Consider the following 17,018-nt stretch of genomic DNA (forward strand, 5'->3'; position numbering starts at 1 on the left):
GAGTCTACCTTGATAAGGCTTCTCTAATTGAGGGCTATAATTACAGTACCTGCGGCCGAGGAAAATATGGGACATTATTCCATCGTACCCAAGAAGGAGGGTTCCTTTTGCCCCATCCTGGACCTCAAGAGTGTCATTGACACCTATGTGTGGCGACACATCGCCACAGATGTGTGGCGATGTGTCGCCACACATCTGCATGGAAACTGCACTCCGTGATAATGGCTGTACAACCAGGAGAGTTCTTAACCTCCCTGGACCTTTCCGAGGCCTACCTTCATATTCCAATCCGGCAAGAATATCAGCGTTTCCTACGTTTTGTGGTACTGGGCTGCTATTATCATTTCCAGGCACTGCCCTTCTACCTGGCCACTGCCCCCAGAGCATATTTCAAGATTATGATGGTCGTAGCAGCGGCACTGAGGAAAGAGGGAATCCTGATGCACCTGTACTTGGACAACTGGTTGATCTGGGCAAAGTCATTGGAAGAGAGCCTCCAGTGACTAGCAGGGTGACGTCCCTGCTTCAGGAGCATGGTTGGGTTGTAAACATGGACAAAAGCAGTCTCAAGCCCTCCCAGTCCTTGGAGTATCTGGGAGTCTGGTTCAACACCAAGCAGGGCAAGGTCTTTCTCCTGTCCTCGCAGATAAGGAAGTTGATTTCCGAAGTGCATCGGTTGACGAATACGATACACCCCAAGTGTGGAGCTATCTTCAGGTCCTCTGTTTGATGGCGTCAACCCTGGAGGTAGTACCATGGGTGAGGGCACACATGCAACCACTTCATCTCTCCCTGTTGTCTCTTTGGAACCCGCTGTCTCAAGACTATTTGATTTGCCTCCACCTACCGATGGAAGTATGTTCTCGGCTCCATTGGTGGCTACAGGAACCTCACCTGAGCAAGGGTGTAAGCCTGTCCCCGCTGAACTGGCTGGCCTTACAACAGACGTGAGCCTCCAGGGTTAGGGAGCTCGCTGTCAGGAACTGAAGGCCCAGGGGTGCTGGACCAAGGAAGAGGTGCTCTGGAACATGAACCACCTGGAAGCCCGGGGTGTCAGATTGGCGTGTCTACAGTTCGGCCACATACTCCAGGGTCAGGCGGTCCACTTAACGTTGGACAATGCAACAACGATAGCCTACATCAGCTGCCAGGGGTGGACGGGACCAAGAGCCAGCAAGTGTCACTGGAGATAGATCTTATGGAATGGGTGGAATTACATCTACAGATGATCTCAGCCTCCTACATCGCAGGAAAAGACAATATCAGAGCAGACTTTCTAAGGGGAGAGTCTGGATCCAGGAGAATGGGCGTTGTTTGTTGGTGTGTTTTATTTTTAAAAGTCTGTAAGGCAACTAGTAAGCAGAACTGAGTGTTTGTATTTAAAAAAAATAAAAACAAATTAGCCAGAAGCTAATAAGCTAGGAGCAGTGTATAAGCTAGGAGCAGTGTATACCTAAGTAAAAAGTTTGCCCATCCCTGTTATAGAGGAGGAGGCTCATTTGGGAACTCCGCACATGCTCAGTTAGAACACACAGCTTTACAGCTTGGAGTGACAAGGCCATTCAGTGCAGCCGGATGACATAACCCACTAACTAATTCATCCTGCTATCTATGGAAAATACTGTTTACGTTAGCGTAACTTTCTGTATTTACCACTAATTTTATTCTTTTGCCAATTGATTTTCTCCATTGCTGATCAGATTCTTTAAAGAGGTTTTTTTTTTTCTTGGTTTGCAAATTCTCTTGCTTCTTTACCCAAGTGTACTGGTAGATTCTCACTCATTCCTTCCACTTGCTGAAACAATTGTCTAAGCTTAAGAAGGGAGACTGATTTTGGCCATTTTACTTTCGTATTTCAGCATTTTAGGTGATCTATTGATGCTGTAAGGCATGCTTGAAGCTCTGTAATAGTAGTTCTATATGTATAATCTATTTCTGTCAAGTCCATGTTGTCTTCGGTTCTTGGAATGTTCAATCTCAGCATACACTGATTCTTATAGATTTCTTGATGGGTATGGAGAAGTTCTCTTGTTCTTATATCTGTTTAAAATCTTTATTGGGCCAGTCTACTATTCCAAAACTATAGGAGAGTGCAATAAGTGCAAGTTGATTGATCTTTTGTTTCTTTTTTCTTGTTAAAACACCTTTTCAGAATCAATTTCCATTTCATATTGTATTCTTTACTGGTCTTTTCTCTCCACAAGTTGTGTTGAATTGTTGCACCTTCATCTACCCATAAATATTTATATAGACCTTCCTGGTCAAGTTGTTTTATGCTACAGTCCTTGGAGAGATGTTTTCAATTGTATTTAATTTTCCTTTATGGAAAATTGCTTTAGCACATTTATCCAGGCCAAATGTCATCCTGATGTCATCTGAGAAACTCTTCATTACTCTAAGTTGTTCTGCTAAATGCCAATCACAGGAGCTATAAAGCTTCAATTTATCTACAAAGAATAGGTGTGCTGTCTACAGATCATTAGTGTCTCTGGAATTAAGGTGAAATCTATAGCCCAAAAGTTTTTTAAATTTAATTTAATAAAAATGTATAGAATACCTATCGACATTTCTAGGCAGTTTACAATAAGAATACTAAGTGGGTTCAGTATCCAGACAAAACAAGAATAGTGAAAGAGAATCTCCCTGAAATATTCCTTGTTGGATTTTTTTTTTTAATTCTTTATTTATAGAGTAAAATGAATGTATAATGTATATGTAATACATATAATACATTCAAACCGACAATGAATGTACATAGTTTTTTTGCACCCTGCCTCAGTTTACCTTGTTCATGAATGTTCTCCCTTAAGTTCTATGTCAACATGTTATAATGTATTCCGCCCCTGAGGCGACAGTTCAGTTCCATGTAAACCGGTGCGATATGTATTGTATACAGGAACTTCAGTATAGAAAAAAAATCAAAATAAATAAATATAATATCTGTTATATATAAAGCAGTGTAAAATTGCACCATATTCAATGCAAGTGCTTAATAACATTAATATATTATTCCACCAAACCCAACATCATTCATCCCACTTATACACTTACACCTCCCTATAACACTCGCAATCACATATCTGTTAAAAACAAAATTTACTTTAACCCCTACCCACTCTACTTAAAATTGAAAAGTTATCTAAATTGAATTCTCATATCAAAATGACCACCTATCCAAGTTTTTGTACCCCCTGTTCCATGTACCGTCTTCGGGTGATCTGTTTCAGTGTTCTAATGTAAACCGATGTGATTTGTATTTCATACAGGAACACCGGTATATAAAAATAAAAAATAAATAATAATAATCATATAATCTCATATCTCACTGGATGAACTCCAATGATTTACTGAGTCATTCCCTACAGACTCTGGATCCAATCTGTTTCACCTATATGAAGCTTTTCCTGGGGAGGCTATGAATTCATAGCATATTATAGTGTGGTCCCTTCTTCATAGCATTTTGAGCCATCAGACAGCATCCGTTCTCATTCCACACAAACATCTTCAAGATATTCTCAACTTCGTATATGGATTTCTCCTCTCTGACAACAGTGTTGCTGGGAAATAAGCTTCCATTCCGTTCTGTGTCCTGATGCTGCCATGCTGTGTGCAAACCAGTCTTTTCAAATCAATTATTTATCATTAGAACGGTAAGGCAAATCGCTTCTCACCAACCAGTCTCCATGCTATTTGAAAATTCCTCTGAAGTGAAATCTTTTTTTTTTCCCCTTGCTTTTGCTGCTGCTGGTGTAAAAGGATCGTCTACAAGTATCTAATATAATCCATTGATATAGCTGTACAGTATTATTTCTATTTTTTAATTTCTATTTTTATATTCTGCCCACTCTAGTACAAACCATTCTATTTATTTATTTATTTAAGGCTTTTATATACCGACTTTCTTGATACAGATCAAATCAACTCGGTTTACATCGAACGAAGCAGAAACAATAACCAACCATATAACAAGACAATTTGAAGGAGCATAAAAGTTACATTCTAACAAGGTTGCCTTAACTGGGAGAAGGAAAAAAAGAGGGGGAGAACGAAGATAAATTACTATATACAATAAATTACTATTTACAATGGAGAATGGGAGGGAGGCATGATAATTCTAGATCAGACTGTTGAGCTATTAGTAGGGAAGGCTTGGCAGAATAGCCATGTCTTCAATTTCTTTTTAAAAGTTAGTAGACAGGTTTCCTGTCTGAGGTCCGGGGGTATAGCGTTCCAGATGGAGGGTCCTGCGGTAGAAAATGTCCTGTCTCTGATGTTAGCGTGTTGTACAAATTTGATTGGGAGAACATGTAATGATCCCTTGTAGGCATCTCTTAAGGGTCTGGTCGTCGAGTGTAGTTTGAAAGGGTGTAAAAGGTCTATAGGAGTCTGATGGTGAATGTTTTTGTGGATAATTGTCAGCGATTTATGAAGGATCCTGAAGTTTACTGGGAGCCAGTGGAGGTCCTTTAAGATGGGGGAGATATGCGCTCTCCGATTAGTATTTGTTAAAATTCTCGCCGCTGCATTTTGGAGCAATTGGAGGGGTTTTATAGTGGAATTCGGTAGACTTTGCAAGATGGAATTGCAGTAGTCTATCTTGGAGAAAAGAATAGCTTGAAGGACAGATCTGAAGTCATGGTGGAATAGTAGCGGTTTGAGTTTTTTGAGTACTTGTAGCTTGTAGAAGCACTCCCTTGTTGTGTGTTTTATAAACTGCTTTAAATTCAAGTGACTATCTATTATAACTCCAAGATCTCGGGCGTGGGATATTTGAATGTTAGAATGCAGTTGGTTATGAAATGGACTGCCTTCTGGGGTTATTAGCAGTAGTTCAGTCTTAGAAGTGTTGAGTACCAGGTTAATGTTTGAGAGGTGGTGGTTGATCTTTTGTAAATGAGAGTTCCATAATTTGAGTGTTGAGTCCAGTGACCTGGATATGGGGATTAAAATTTGTACATCATCGGCATATATATAAAACTTAAGATTTAGATTTGAGAGTACATGGCAGAGAAGGGAGTATGTAGATGTTAAACAAGGTGGGCGATAAGGAGGAACCCTGAGGAACTCCGAATGGGGCATTTGTTTGAGAGGATTCCTTGTTATTGATTTTAACCTTTATAGCTTCTATTGCTAAGGAAGGAGTTGAAATATCTGAGAGCTGATCCAGTAATACCTATATCTGACAGCCGGTTTAGTAGGGTATTATGATTTACGGTATCGAAAGCTGCGGAGATGTCAAGAAGGGCTAGAAGGGAATGATTGACCTTTATCAAAGCCGATGTGAATTTGATCAAGGAGAGAGAGATGAGGAGGGTTTCCGTGTTGTGTTCTTTCCGGAAGCCGTATTGTGAATGGTGTAGTATGTTATGGTCCTCCAGGTAGTCTGAAAGCTGCTTATTTACAATTTTCTCCATGATCTTGGCTATAAACGAGAGATTTGAGATGGGGCGGTAGTTGTTGAGGTCATCCGGATCCAGGTTCGGTTTTTTCAGAATGGGTTTAAGTGTGGCTGATTTGAGAGCGTCTGGGAAAATTCCTTGTGAGAGGGAACAATTAATAATATCAGCTAGATATTTGGAAATGTATTCTGGTATGAGAGTCAGGAATTTGGAAGGGATTTGGTCCTGTGGATGGGTCGATGGTTTCATTTTTTTTTTTTCTAAGCAAATCGGTATGATTTCATGGTTCCTCAAATGCCTTTTTATTAGGATGAGAGTCCCAAGCTGCTAATTAGGTCTAAAATGTCAGCATGCTCAGTATAAACACTTTAAATATAGAAAACAGCATAGAAATGTGATTCAGACAGTTATTTCTAGCATGGCCTTATGAACTGTATTTGTTTGACAGCCAACTTTTTCCTGTCCCACCGTCACCATCTAGTGGCAGGAGGGAAGCACTACCCTGAAAATCTCATCCGTGTTTTCCATCTCTATCTCTTGTTTATAAACGACATAGAAACTATTGCTTGTGTTCTTACTTGCTGATTTAACAAGAGCCATGAGATTCTACACTCTTTTTTTTTTAATTTATTTTGGTGTCCCTTTTATGTAGTTTAAAATGAAAATCCTCGTCTCATATATATGAGTGAAATTAAGGTATAGACTTACATTCCCACTTTTGCTTCTGGAAAATTTCCCATTTGTACCTGTTATCTGTCTTAGTGCATTCTATGTCAACTTGAAGGATTGTCTGTTTATTTATTTGATTTGTATTCTGCTTTTCAGCACTTCAAAGTGGATTACATTCAGGTTCTCTGGGAAGCTGATGATGATAAAATCCCTTTGGAATGCTTCTTCTGAGCTTTAATGTTTGCTGTTTCAGCTCAAGGACCTTTAAGATCTGCTTGGGTAAATCCATGGAAAATTCATGGATTGTGCAATTTGTTTACAGTTCAATTTCTTATACAAGGTTTTTTTCAGGCCTGAGGGCTGGAGGATTTCTTTAATCTCACTTTGCAGTGATTCATTGCTTGATTGTCACAGGGGCATTGATGTACAAGGTTGTGCTGAGAGAGACCATGTTTTTTTATTTTTGTTTTAATTTTGACATTGTTTCTCAACTATGCTTGCTGGCAGTAGAAGGCTTTGCAAAGGGAGAAAGGAGTATACAAGCTTCCTGCAGTGACAGTTCTGTCCCCTGCCATGCACATGCCTTCTGCTTTTAAATGACGTGCAGCAGGGGCAAAGAAGATGTTATTGTATCACTCAGTACAGTGTAACTACTAGGCAGAAAGGGTTTGTGTCACTGGGATGGTGTAATGGGGAAAGGCAGAACTTGTTAGGAAGCCAAGGAGAGAGAGGCTGCTTGGGGGGGGAAGCAAAGAGAGACAGCCAGGGAAAGACAGAGAACCTGAGAGAGCTAGAGAGGAGATGGAGACAGGGAAAGACTTAAGAATTGACATAGAACAATGCAGGGTTTCAGGTGCAGAGGGGAAAGACATGGAGAAATGGAGAGGTAAAAAGGGAACGATAGAGGGAATGGGGAGGGAGATGGAGGAATTTGATCCATAGATTTTCTCTGAAAAGGACAATATCCCATTTGAAAACATTTATGAAATGAGTACTGCTTATAGACTTTAAAAAAAATGTATTTACCAACCAAAAATGCTGCTGCTATTCCCTCTTGGGCCTGTTTAAATTTTGGATACCTTTTGACATTTTCTATCCATTTTTTTTCTCTAGAGGCATTCTGTAACCTTTACCATGAATCCATGGAAAATACCTTAATCTTGAAGGACTAGGGGGCATTCCATGAAGTTAGCAAGTAACACATTTAAGACTAATCGGAGAAAATTCTTTTTCACTCAACGCACAATAAAGCTCTGGAATTTGTTGCCAGAGAAGGTAGTTAGTGCAGTTAGTGTAGCTGGGTTTAAAAAAGGTTTGGATAAGTTCTTGGAGGAGAAGTCCATTAATGGCTATTAATCAATTATACTTAGGGATTAGCCACTGCTATTAATTGCAACAGTAGCATGGATTCTTCTTAGTGTTTGGGTAATTGCCAGGTTCTTGTGGCCTGGTTTTTGGCCTCTGTTGGAAACAGGATGCTGGGCTTGATGGACCCTTGGTCTGTCCCAGCATGGCAATTTCTTATGTTCTTATGTTCTTATGTTGTATGAGTAACTGTGTTCTGTGGTGGTAATGGTTTCATGTATTTACAGATCAATCTATCTCTCCTCCTGGTGTTGTACACTCAGCTCAGCTAGGTTTATGCTTTTCTAGATTGAGAAGAACCCTGGAGTGAGGTGTTACATAGAAACATAGGCTATGATAAAAGGTAAGGACCATAAGGCCAGTCCAGTCTGCTCAGTTTGATTTCTGGTGTAATACTACCTACGCTAGTTGATCTCTAGAAGGTCCATATTGAGTAAGTGGGTTTTTTAAAATTTTTTGCTGTTGATGCTTCTTCGTATTCATATAAGCATCCCTTTGGATCTGGCTGCTCACCTTATCACACTGTTTTGCTACCTGATGATAATAGGACATGATCACTTTGACCCCTTGCTGCTGGTTGGTGCACATCAGTATCTCACCATTTGTAAGCGTGGAAGCTGTCAGTGCATCATGTGGCCTATTAGTTTAAATATATGAAATCAGTAATTACAAGTAAGTAATTCTTTTCTGGACAATATAATATAAAACAGGCTTGTACTTTTATACTGCAAGGAAAATAATGTAACCACAGTGTGTTTTTATAAAAGTGATAATTTCTCTCTTTCTGTGACAAGTTCAAAGATCAGTGTCTGAACAGATTATCTTTTTGGGTGTCATTTTTCTTATACAGCAAATTACTGAATTAAAAAAGGAAAACTTCAATTTGAAACTTCGAATATATTTTCTAGAAGAACAAATCCAACAGAAATTTGATGGCGCCAGTGAGGACATCTATAAAACTGTGAGTTGTTTTTTTTAATGCCTTAGAGTTTGCCAATCATTTGTTCCTGCTTTTAAAAGGCTCTGTAAGATTGTGGTGGGGTTTTTGTTTAGCATTTTATTTAATAGCAACTATACCTGATTATAAAGACACAGTGCAAAAAAAAATCAAACAATTCATCTATGCTATTAAATGATTTGCTTGCAGTAGGAAATAGCCAGGATGCAACAGTAAGAAACGTATGATTCAGTTGAGGATGCAAAACAATAATTGTGAATTAGTACTTTTTTAAAATCATTTTTATTGATATGACATACAACATGCTGCAATAGCAATACAACCAATGTGGAACAAGAGAACAAATTATGCTCGGTCAAACAAATCACAGAAAATAGTAAAACAAGGTACCTCTGCCCTGTGTCATATCTAGTTTTCACAATGACAAACACTCCACATCCCAACCCAACATGACAGCTGTAATCCTCCCTTCCCACATACTCTATTCACGCCGCCATGTATAACCTCAGCAATCCCCTTTTAAAACACCAACCCTCTCTCCCCCTCAAAGGGCCAAGTTTTAATTATGTTTAGACCAATCCAAACTATATCCTAATTCCAACAAGAATTTTTGTCCATCGAAAAGTACAAAGACGGGGGGGGCGGGACACAATGAAGTTACTGGGTAATACATTTAAAACTGAGAAAATATTTTTTTACTCAACGCATAATTAAGCTTTGGAATTGTTGCCAGAGGATGTGGTGAAAGCTATTAGTATAGCTGTGTTTAAAAAAGGTTTGGACAGGTTTCTGGAGGAAAAGTTGCAGAAATCCTCTCCTTATTCTTAGGATAAGCAGCTTGGAATCTGTCTACCCCTTGGGATCCTGCCAGGTATTTGTGACCTGGCTTGGCCACTGTTAGAAACAGGGTACTGGGCTTGATGGACCTTGGTCTGACCCAAGCCTTATGTTCTTATGGTAAGCAGGCTGAATTAACAATTACATGTAGATTACATCATCCAGAGGTGCCAAACGGATTTGTCTCTCTAAGCTGTAAAACTTTATGCTCTACTAAGCATGCATGAGAGTTGACTCGTGAGCCTCCTGAGTCTATTTTTGTCCATGCTATTGCATGAATGTGTCTTCTCTCCCTCTCTCTCTCGTTTTCATTTTTTGTCCTGACTAATGTTCTTTAGGTTTTTTTCTTTCTCTGTCTTTCATTGCCTCGCTGTTTCCACAGTCCCCCAGCAGCACATTTCAGTGCTCCTGCAAGAAAACAAAGAAGAATCAGTCAGTGAGGCGAGGCACGGCTGAGGTCCTCGGGCTCCCATGTCTGGCAAAAAGTACTACGTGCCCTCCTGCTTTGAGTTGCGTGTGTAGGCAGATCATGTCGCTCACCAGTGGGCACCAGGTGTGCTACAGCTGCTTCGGCCTAGACCATGACCAACTAAAATGTCCAGATGGCGGGCGCAGACTCAGCATTACCAGGCCGTAAAAATTGAAAGTTTGCATCAGGCCATAAGTTCCAGCAAATTATTCTTCCGTATTTCCTCCTCCAAACATTCTAGGACAGGAGTGAGCAACTGAGGAAGAGAGCATGCAAATCTCTCTCATGCATATTCATTAGGGATATCCTGAAAATTCGATCTGTTTGACAACAGTTGTGTCCACCCTGGCTGGGGAGCTAATGTAGATGGACTCAGCACCCAGGGCTTGTGGTTCACCCAGTAAAAGCGATATCAGATTTCCTGGAGCTTCAGGCTATCAGGTATTCTCTGTGGGCCTTCAGAGATCAGCTATCCAGCCAAAATTGTCCTGATACAGACTGACAACCAAGTTGCAATGTGGTGCTTCCACAAGCAGGTAGGCACAGGATTGTACCTTCTGTGTCAGGAAGTGGTTCAGATCTGGTCATGGGCTTATTTCCACAGGATGGTGCTCAGGGCAATGAATCTGGCTGGCATGGAAAATCTAAAGTGGACAGGCTGAGTCACACCTTTAGGCTTCACTAGGGTCTCTGGATCAGGGTGTCACGAATTAAATCTTCTTCCTCTGGGGAAGCCTGGACAGGGATCTGTTTGTGGTGCTTTAGAATAGGAAGCTTCCTCAATTCTGCTTCCTGTACAGGACTCACGGCAGGCCAGCCTCAGATACCTTCACCCTACATTGGAGCAAGGGTCTTGTGTATGTGTATCCAGCTCCACTGGTAATGAAGACTTTGAAGCTTCATGAGGATATTGGCTGAGCAGGACTGGTTTCCACTCCTGTGGTAGATGTCCATCTAGAAACCAATCAGACTGAAGACCATAGATCTCATCACACAGGATTTTGGCAGGTTATTTCATCCCAATCTTCAGGCCCTGTCGCTCACAGCCTGGATTTTGAGAGAATGACACTCCAACCTCTTGATCTTTGTGGATGTCTCTTATGTTCTGGTGGCTTCCATATAAACTTCCACCAGAAAGTCGTTTGGACTGAAGTGGATGAGTTTGCATGATTGGTGTGAGCAAAAGGCCTTGGATCCTTTCTCCTTCCGGAAACACAAACTGCTTGACTAACTTCTACACTTCTGAGAATCTGGTTTTAAAACCAACTCTGTGAGGGTTTACCTGAGTGCAATTGGCATGTATCATCTGTGTGTAGAGGATAAGCCTATAGTTGTACTGTTTCTGTAAGGCCTGCTTCAGTTGAAGTCCTCCCCTAAGATCTCCTGCAGTTTCCTAGGACGTCAATGTGATGCTGGCCCAGTGATGAAAACTCCTTTTGAGCCACTGCATTCTTGTGACCTGAAGATCTGAGAGCTGGATGCAGCTCCATCACTGCTCTCTACATTAAAGGTGGGGGTGGAAGGGAAATAGAACCAAGTGCTAAGAGAAACAGATAAGTATGAGAGAAAAAATGTGTGAAGCTTGCTGGGCAGACTGGATGGGCCGTTTGGTCTTCTTCTGCCGTCGTTTCTATGTTATGTTTCTATGTTTCTGACCTGGATTATCATATTTTTGGTGGCAGTACTTCAGTACAGGATCAGTGAGCTCCAGGCTTTAGTGACTTATCCACCTCATACTCGGTCTTGCTTATGCATCCTACATTCTTGCCTAAGATGGTGTTGGATTTCCATCTTAACTAGTCCATTGTCTTGCCAATATTCTTTTCCAGGCCCTGTGAAGTTTAGACTGTAGGAGAGCCTTGGCCTTCTTTCTGGAGCGGACAGAAGCCCATAGATAGTCCACCCAGCTTTTTGTTTCTTTTGATGATAACAGGTTCAGTATCACCATTGTCAAGCAGATACTTTTCAGTTGACTAGCAGACTGCATCTCCTTTTGTTATGCCCAGATGGAATTGCATTTTAGGGGTAATGTCAAGGCTTACTCTGTTCAAGCCATAGCAGTGTTGGTGGCCCACTCGCGAGCAGTTCCCATCGAGATATTCAGAGCTGCTATGTGGAGTTCTCTCTACGCATTCACATTGCATTATTGTCTGGATAGGGATGGGTGACATGCCAGCAGGTTTGGCCAGTCTGTCTTTCAGAACTTGTTTGATGTTTAGAACCCAACTTTGTTCCTGCCTAGGCCGATTGGTTTTGTTTAAGCTGCGCCCCCCCTCCCCCCACACACACACACTTCTGTTGCCAACACCATGTTGTTTGTGCCCCTTGGTACTTAGTTGTTGGTTCCCTTTTTTGTTGGGTGGGCCACCTGTAGCTAGGGATTAATCTATGAGTAAGGATTTCCAGCCTGCTTGTCCTTGGAGAAAGCAGAGTTGCTTACCTGTAACAGGTGTTCTCTGAGGACTGCAGGATGCCAGTTCTCATGCAACCTGCCCACCTCCCTGTGGAGTTGGGTTTCCACTTCGTGAGACTGAAGGGACCCCACGTGGATGTGTGGTATAATAGTATGCTGATCATGCTCAGAGAGGCTCAGTCAAAGTTCTTGAAACTTTGACATAAGTTTTCCATGATGGGCTCCATCGCATGATTTCACCCATGTGTTGAGGGCTGGTATCCTGCTGTCATTGGAGAACACCTGTTACAGGTAAGCAACTCTGCTTTATTAAGTTGGTGCAAAAAAGGATCCTTTCTCTCAAGTTTAGAATATTTTAAAAATGTCTTTTGCTCTCTGCCTCAGAGAAAAAAAATTGAGATGTATAATTAAATAACACTTGACTTATATATAATAATGACAAGAACAAACTATACTTTTTTTCTACATTGTTATATAGAACATTGAACTGAAGGTTGAGGTGGAAAGTCTGAAGCATGAGCTACATGAGAAGCAACATTTACTCATCAAAGCTTCGTAAGTAATACAACATTTTTATAAATTCATTGCAGAAAATTGAGTGTCCAATGTGTTGTATTTTTTATTATTCTTTCTTGGCTGTCCTAAATTTAGCAGGAAACTACTCCATGTTGATATTTTTTCAATGGAATGAATTTTTTGTATGTTTTGGTATCTCTTATTCACTCAACAGAGGAACTCAAGATCAATGTATGAGATTTTGAGATCCTATAGATCATGTGTCAAGTTTGAAGCAGCAGTATGCTGTCACACAGTATATCTGATAGTTCAGTGCTGTGTGTTACATCATGGGCAGTGTGGACCAAGCAGATCCAGTTTGTATGAGATAATCCTTGATATTGGTTCCAGGAATTCATGATGATTTGCAGTGTAGCTGTTTGAAAACTTTTATATTGCTGGTTCTGTATGTTGTCATGATTTTTGTCAGGTCATTGATAGATATGTATTCAAGTAATGTTTTTATCATTGTTTTTGTCTTAATTCTTTTATAAGTGTGTTTACTTTTGTAACCTGCTTCAAACGTTGAAGAATGCGGGATATAAATCTTTTACATTGTACACTTGTATATAATTATCCTCATCTATCTCTTTTATTTCTTATAGTCCCAGTTCATGAACCCTTGTTAATTGTAACTGCTTCTGTTCTCCATGTTTATTTATGTTTTTGGTTATATTTTTGCACCCCTGTTTTCTGTAAACCGACATGATGAGAACGAGTTCTTGAATGCCGGTATAAAAAAACCTTAAATAAATAAATAAATAAAATAAGTAAAAAAATAAAATAAATATATATTTAATGACTTTCTTTTGGAGCCGCTTGCTGCTCTGTGCTGCAGTGGGAGGCTAACTGTACCATGTATGCTGTGAGTGAATTTTAAGGATCCCTGAGATCTGTATGTAGTTATCTTGTGACTTCCTAGGAAGATGTGCTGTGTTTAAAGACACTGATACCATTTTTATTTTGTTCTTCTCATATGTTTTTTTTGTCTCCCCTCGATCAAGGTATCTGTCTATTCTGCTTGCTGTGTGTTTGTTTTTTTTTAAATTGGATTTTCCATGCATTCTGATTGTTTTTGAAGGACTTTTTTCTTCCTTTTGTTATTCCCTAATTGAAGTCTCTTTCCATTTTTAGACTACTTGATCTGTAATGGCTCGCTGACTGAGGGGATCTGTTTGCTATTTTGACTATGATCTTATCCAGAATGTTACCTTTTTACTTCTGTGTAGCTACATTTGCCTTCCTTTCTCCTTCATTGTACCTTTTTTTAAATTGGAGTCCAAGCTATCTTGTACTTCTGCATTGGCTAAATTCAATAGATCTGCGAAGATCCCTCCTGAGTCTACTGAAGTGTCTACAGATGTTGCTTGTTTGAAATCTGCAGGGGATCCTAAATTGAACTCAGTTGTAGTAGCTCTCAGAGCTGGTCAAAGAGATTAAGCTGTTAAGAACTGATGTTAGCAGTGCTATCTCTGACCTCAAGGAAAAGGTGAAGGATTTGAAGGAGAGCATTGCTCTGAATGAGGAAACTTATTACGAAGCAAATTGATTCGTCTGTGGATTATTACAAAATGCAAAATATGAAAAAAATTACCAAGAAGCTCAATGAGCACTAAGATGATTTGGAAAATCGACAGCAGAAAAATTACATCAGGGTTTTAGGAGTCCCAGAAGAGAATCAGGAGGATACTGCCAAGCTACTTGATGATATTTTGAGGTCCTGTGTTCCTGGCTTGGAGGAAAGGACCGTTACATTTGACCGTGCACACAGAATTGGAAGGTCTCAAAGTTGAATGCCAAAAACATTTTATGTCTACGGTAGTGGGTCTACATTATTTTGCAGACAAACAGCAGTATGTGAGGAAAAGATAGCCTGGAGTTCAAAGGTGGGAAGATATACATTTTTTAAAGTTTATCATAGTACACCCGTGAAAGACAAAAGAGCTTTAACCTCCTGATTTGTTTTATTGTTTGATAAGGGTATAAAGTATCACTGGGGCTTTCCTTTTGATATATAATTTTCTTTTGGTTGCAGGGAGTATCGCATCACTGATCTTGAGGAATGTAAGGCAGTAGCGAATCATGTTGCTGGTAGAGCCAAACTTGTAGAGGTCCTTGTTCACCTACTGCTTTAGAATGGTCTGAAGTTTCGCCTAGAAAACGCCATCACAATTATAGGAGGAAGTTGTAACTATCTTCACTTGAGCAATCAATGCAGAAATGAAACAATCTGGTCCTGGCTGAACTGTTTACCTTTGAAATGGTTTTGTGCTTTTTCACCTTTTGATCAGGTAGTTTAATGGGATGAGGTAGATTGTGTATTTGTCTTCATTTCTCATATTTGTTGTCTTGCATTTTACTATGTTTCTGGCATTGAAGGTGTTTATATTTTTCTATACCTCCTGGTGGCTATGATATTCTTAGAGATGGTTGCTGTTCTGGTAGCTGTAAATGTGTTTCCCTTAGTAACATCTTTAAGGAATGGTGGTCGGGTGTTGCCAGTACCTTGTCTCTTGGATTTTCTTTCTTTGTTATGACTTTCCTTTGTACCTATATCTGTTCTTTGAGGATTTCCATGGGGGGGGGGGGGGGGGCGCAGGGGGTTTGTGTTCGAGGCTTCTTTTACCCTTTCTCATTTTGCTGGTTTATCGTTGTTCCCTTTTTAGGTTCTTATCCTTTTTGTAGGAAGTTTAATTTTTCTATTTTCTCCTCTTTGGGTGAGGGCTGCAGTAGGCTGGGGAGAGGGGGCTCTTATCTTTCCTTTCTTTGGTATTGGGTTCTAGTCTGATACTACATGGCTGGTACTGCATGCCAGAATTGGTTCTCTGGGTACTCGGGTTGCGTGGGTGATTTTTGCTTGAGGTTTTTATTTTTATTTTCAAGGATTTTGTTTTGATCAATTTTCTTTGGTGGTTGTATATTTTAGTGACCTTATCCAAAATTGTTGAAACTGTTGCATTATCATCATGTCGACTTCTTTTGAGTTTTCTTGTTTGCTAAATGTAAAGGTGCTTAGCACTATTTAAAAGGGATCTGCTCCTCAGGGAAATATTTCGGAACAAGGTTTGGGGGTATTTTGTTCAAGAGATGAATTTTAAGCAAGATAGGGAATTCCCTCTTAAATACATTGCTGCTGCTTTTTTTTTTTTTTGCTAACATAAAGGGGAGGGTAAGGATATTTTATTGGCCAGGAATTTTATATTTGTAGTAGACAAAGTTAGGAAAGATCCTTGTGCATGCTACATTTTTAAATGTATGGTGGCTGGGTGTATTATTACTTTGGAATCTGTGTATTCTCCAAATTGAGTTTAACACTACATGCTTTTCTGATCTGTCTTTTTCTAAGGATAGATTTTTAATTGAGGGGTGATTTTAATATGATCCTTTCTTCTTTGTTAGAAAATGGGCTTGCTTTCTAAAGCTTTGAAACACAATGCTTCATTGTTTGAACAGTTATTACATGATAGCAGGCTGGTGGATCCATGGAGATATTTATACCCAAATAAGATTTTACTTTTTAATCTTTTTCACTTAATTCTTATTCCTAAGAATCTAAGACTTGCCATACTGGGTTAGACCAAAGGTCCATCAAGCCCAGTATCCTGTTTCCAAGAGTGGCCAAGCCAGGTCTCAAGTACCTGGCAGGATCCCAATGGATAGACAGATTCCAAGCTGCTTATCCCAAGAATAAGCAGTGGACTTCTGCAACTCTGCCTTAATAATGGTTAAGAAACTTTTCCTCCAGGAACTTGTACAAACCTTTTTAAGTGCAGCTAAACTAATGGCTTTCACCACATCTTCTGTCAACGAATTCCAGAGCTTAATTATGCATTGAGTAAAAAAATATTTTCTCTCTTTAGTTTTAAAAGTATTACCTAGTAACTTCATTGTGTGTCCCCCTGGTCTTTGTACTTTTCAAAAGAGTAAACTGATTAACATTTACTTGTTCCAGTCCACTCATTATTTTATAAACCTCTGTCATATCTCTCCTCAGCCGTCTCTTCTCCAAGCTGAAGAGTCCTAACCTCTTTATCCTTTCTTCATAGGGGAATTGTTCCATCTCCTTTATCATTTTGGTTGCCCTTCTCTGTACCTTTTCTAATTCTGCTGTAATTTTTTTGAGATGTGACCAGAATCTCACACGATTCTCAAGATGAGGTTGCAACATGGAGTAATATAGAGGAATTATGATATTCTCTGTTTGTTTCCATTCCTTTCCTAATAATTCCTAGCATTCTTTTTGTTTTCTTGGCTGCTGCTGCACACTGAGCTGAAGATTTTAATGTATTTTCAACGATGACAACTAGATCATTTTTCTAAGTGGTGACTCTTAATGTGGAATCTTGCATTGTG

General features: G+C 39.8%; 1 protein-coding gene across 4 annotated transcripts in view; it reads left to right on the top strand.

The window, feature by feature from the left end:
- LOC115098072 (CDK5 regulatory subunit-associated protein 2-like) overlaps positions 1 to 17,018 on the top strand; it is a 143,360-nt gene that overhangs the window by 30,002 nt on the left and 96,340 nt on the right. For all 4 annotated transcript variants that reach the window (XM_029614375.1, XM_029614374.1, XM_029614373.1 and 1 more), the window contains 2 exons: positions 8,284 to 8,394; positions 12,589 to 12,665. In XM_029614375.1, the coding sequence (XP_029470235.1) occupies positions 8,284 to 8,394; positions 12,589 to 12,665 (188 nt within the window). The remainder of the gene's footprint in view (positions 1 to 8,283; positions 8,395 to 12,588; positions 12,666 to 17,018) is intronic.

This window comes from Rhinatrema bivittatum, chromosome 8, assembly GCF_901001135.1.
Source record: "Rhinatrema bivittatum chromosome 8, aRhiBiv1.1, whole genome shotgun sequence".
Classification (NCBI taxonomy): domain Eukaryota; kingdom Metazoa; phylum Chordata; class Amphibia; order Gymnophiona; family Rhinatrematidae; genus Rhinatrema; species Rhinatrema bivittatum.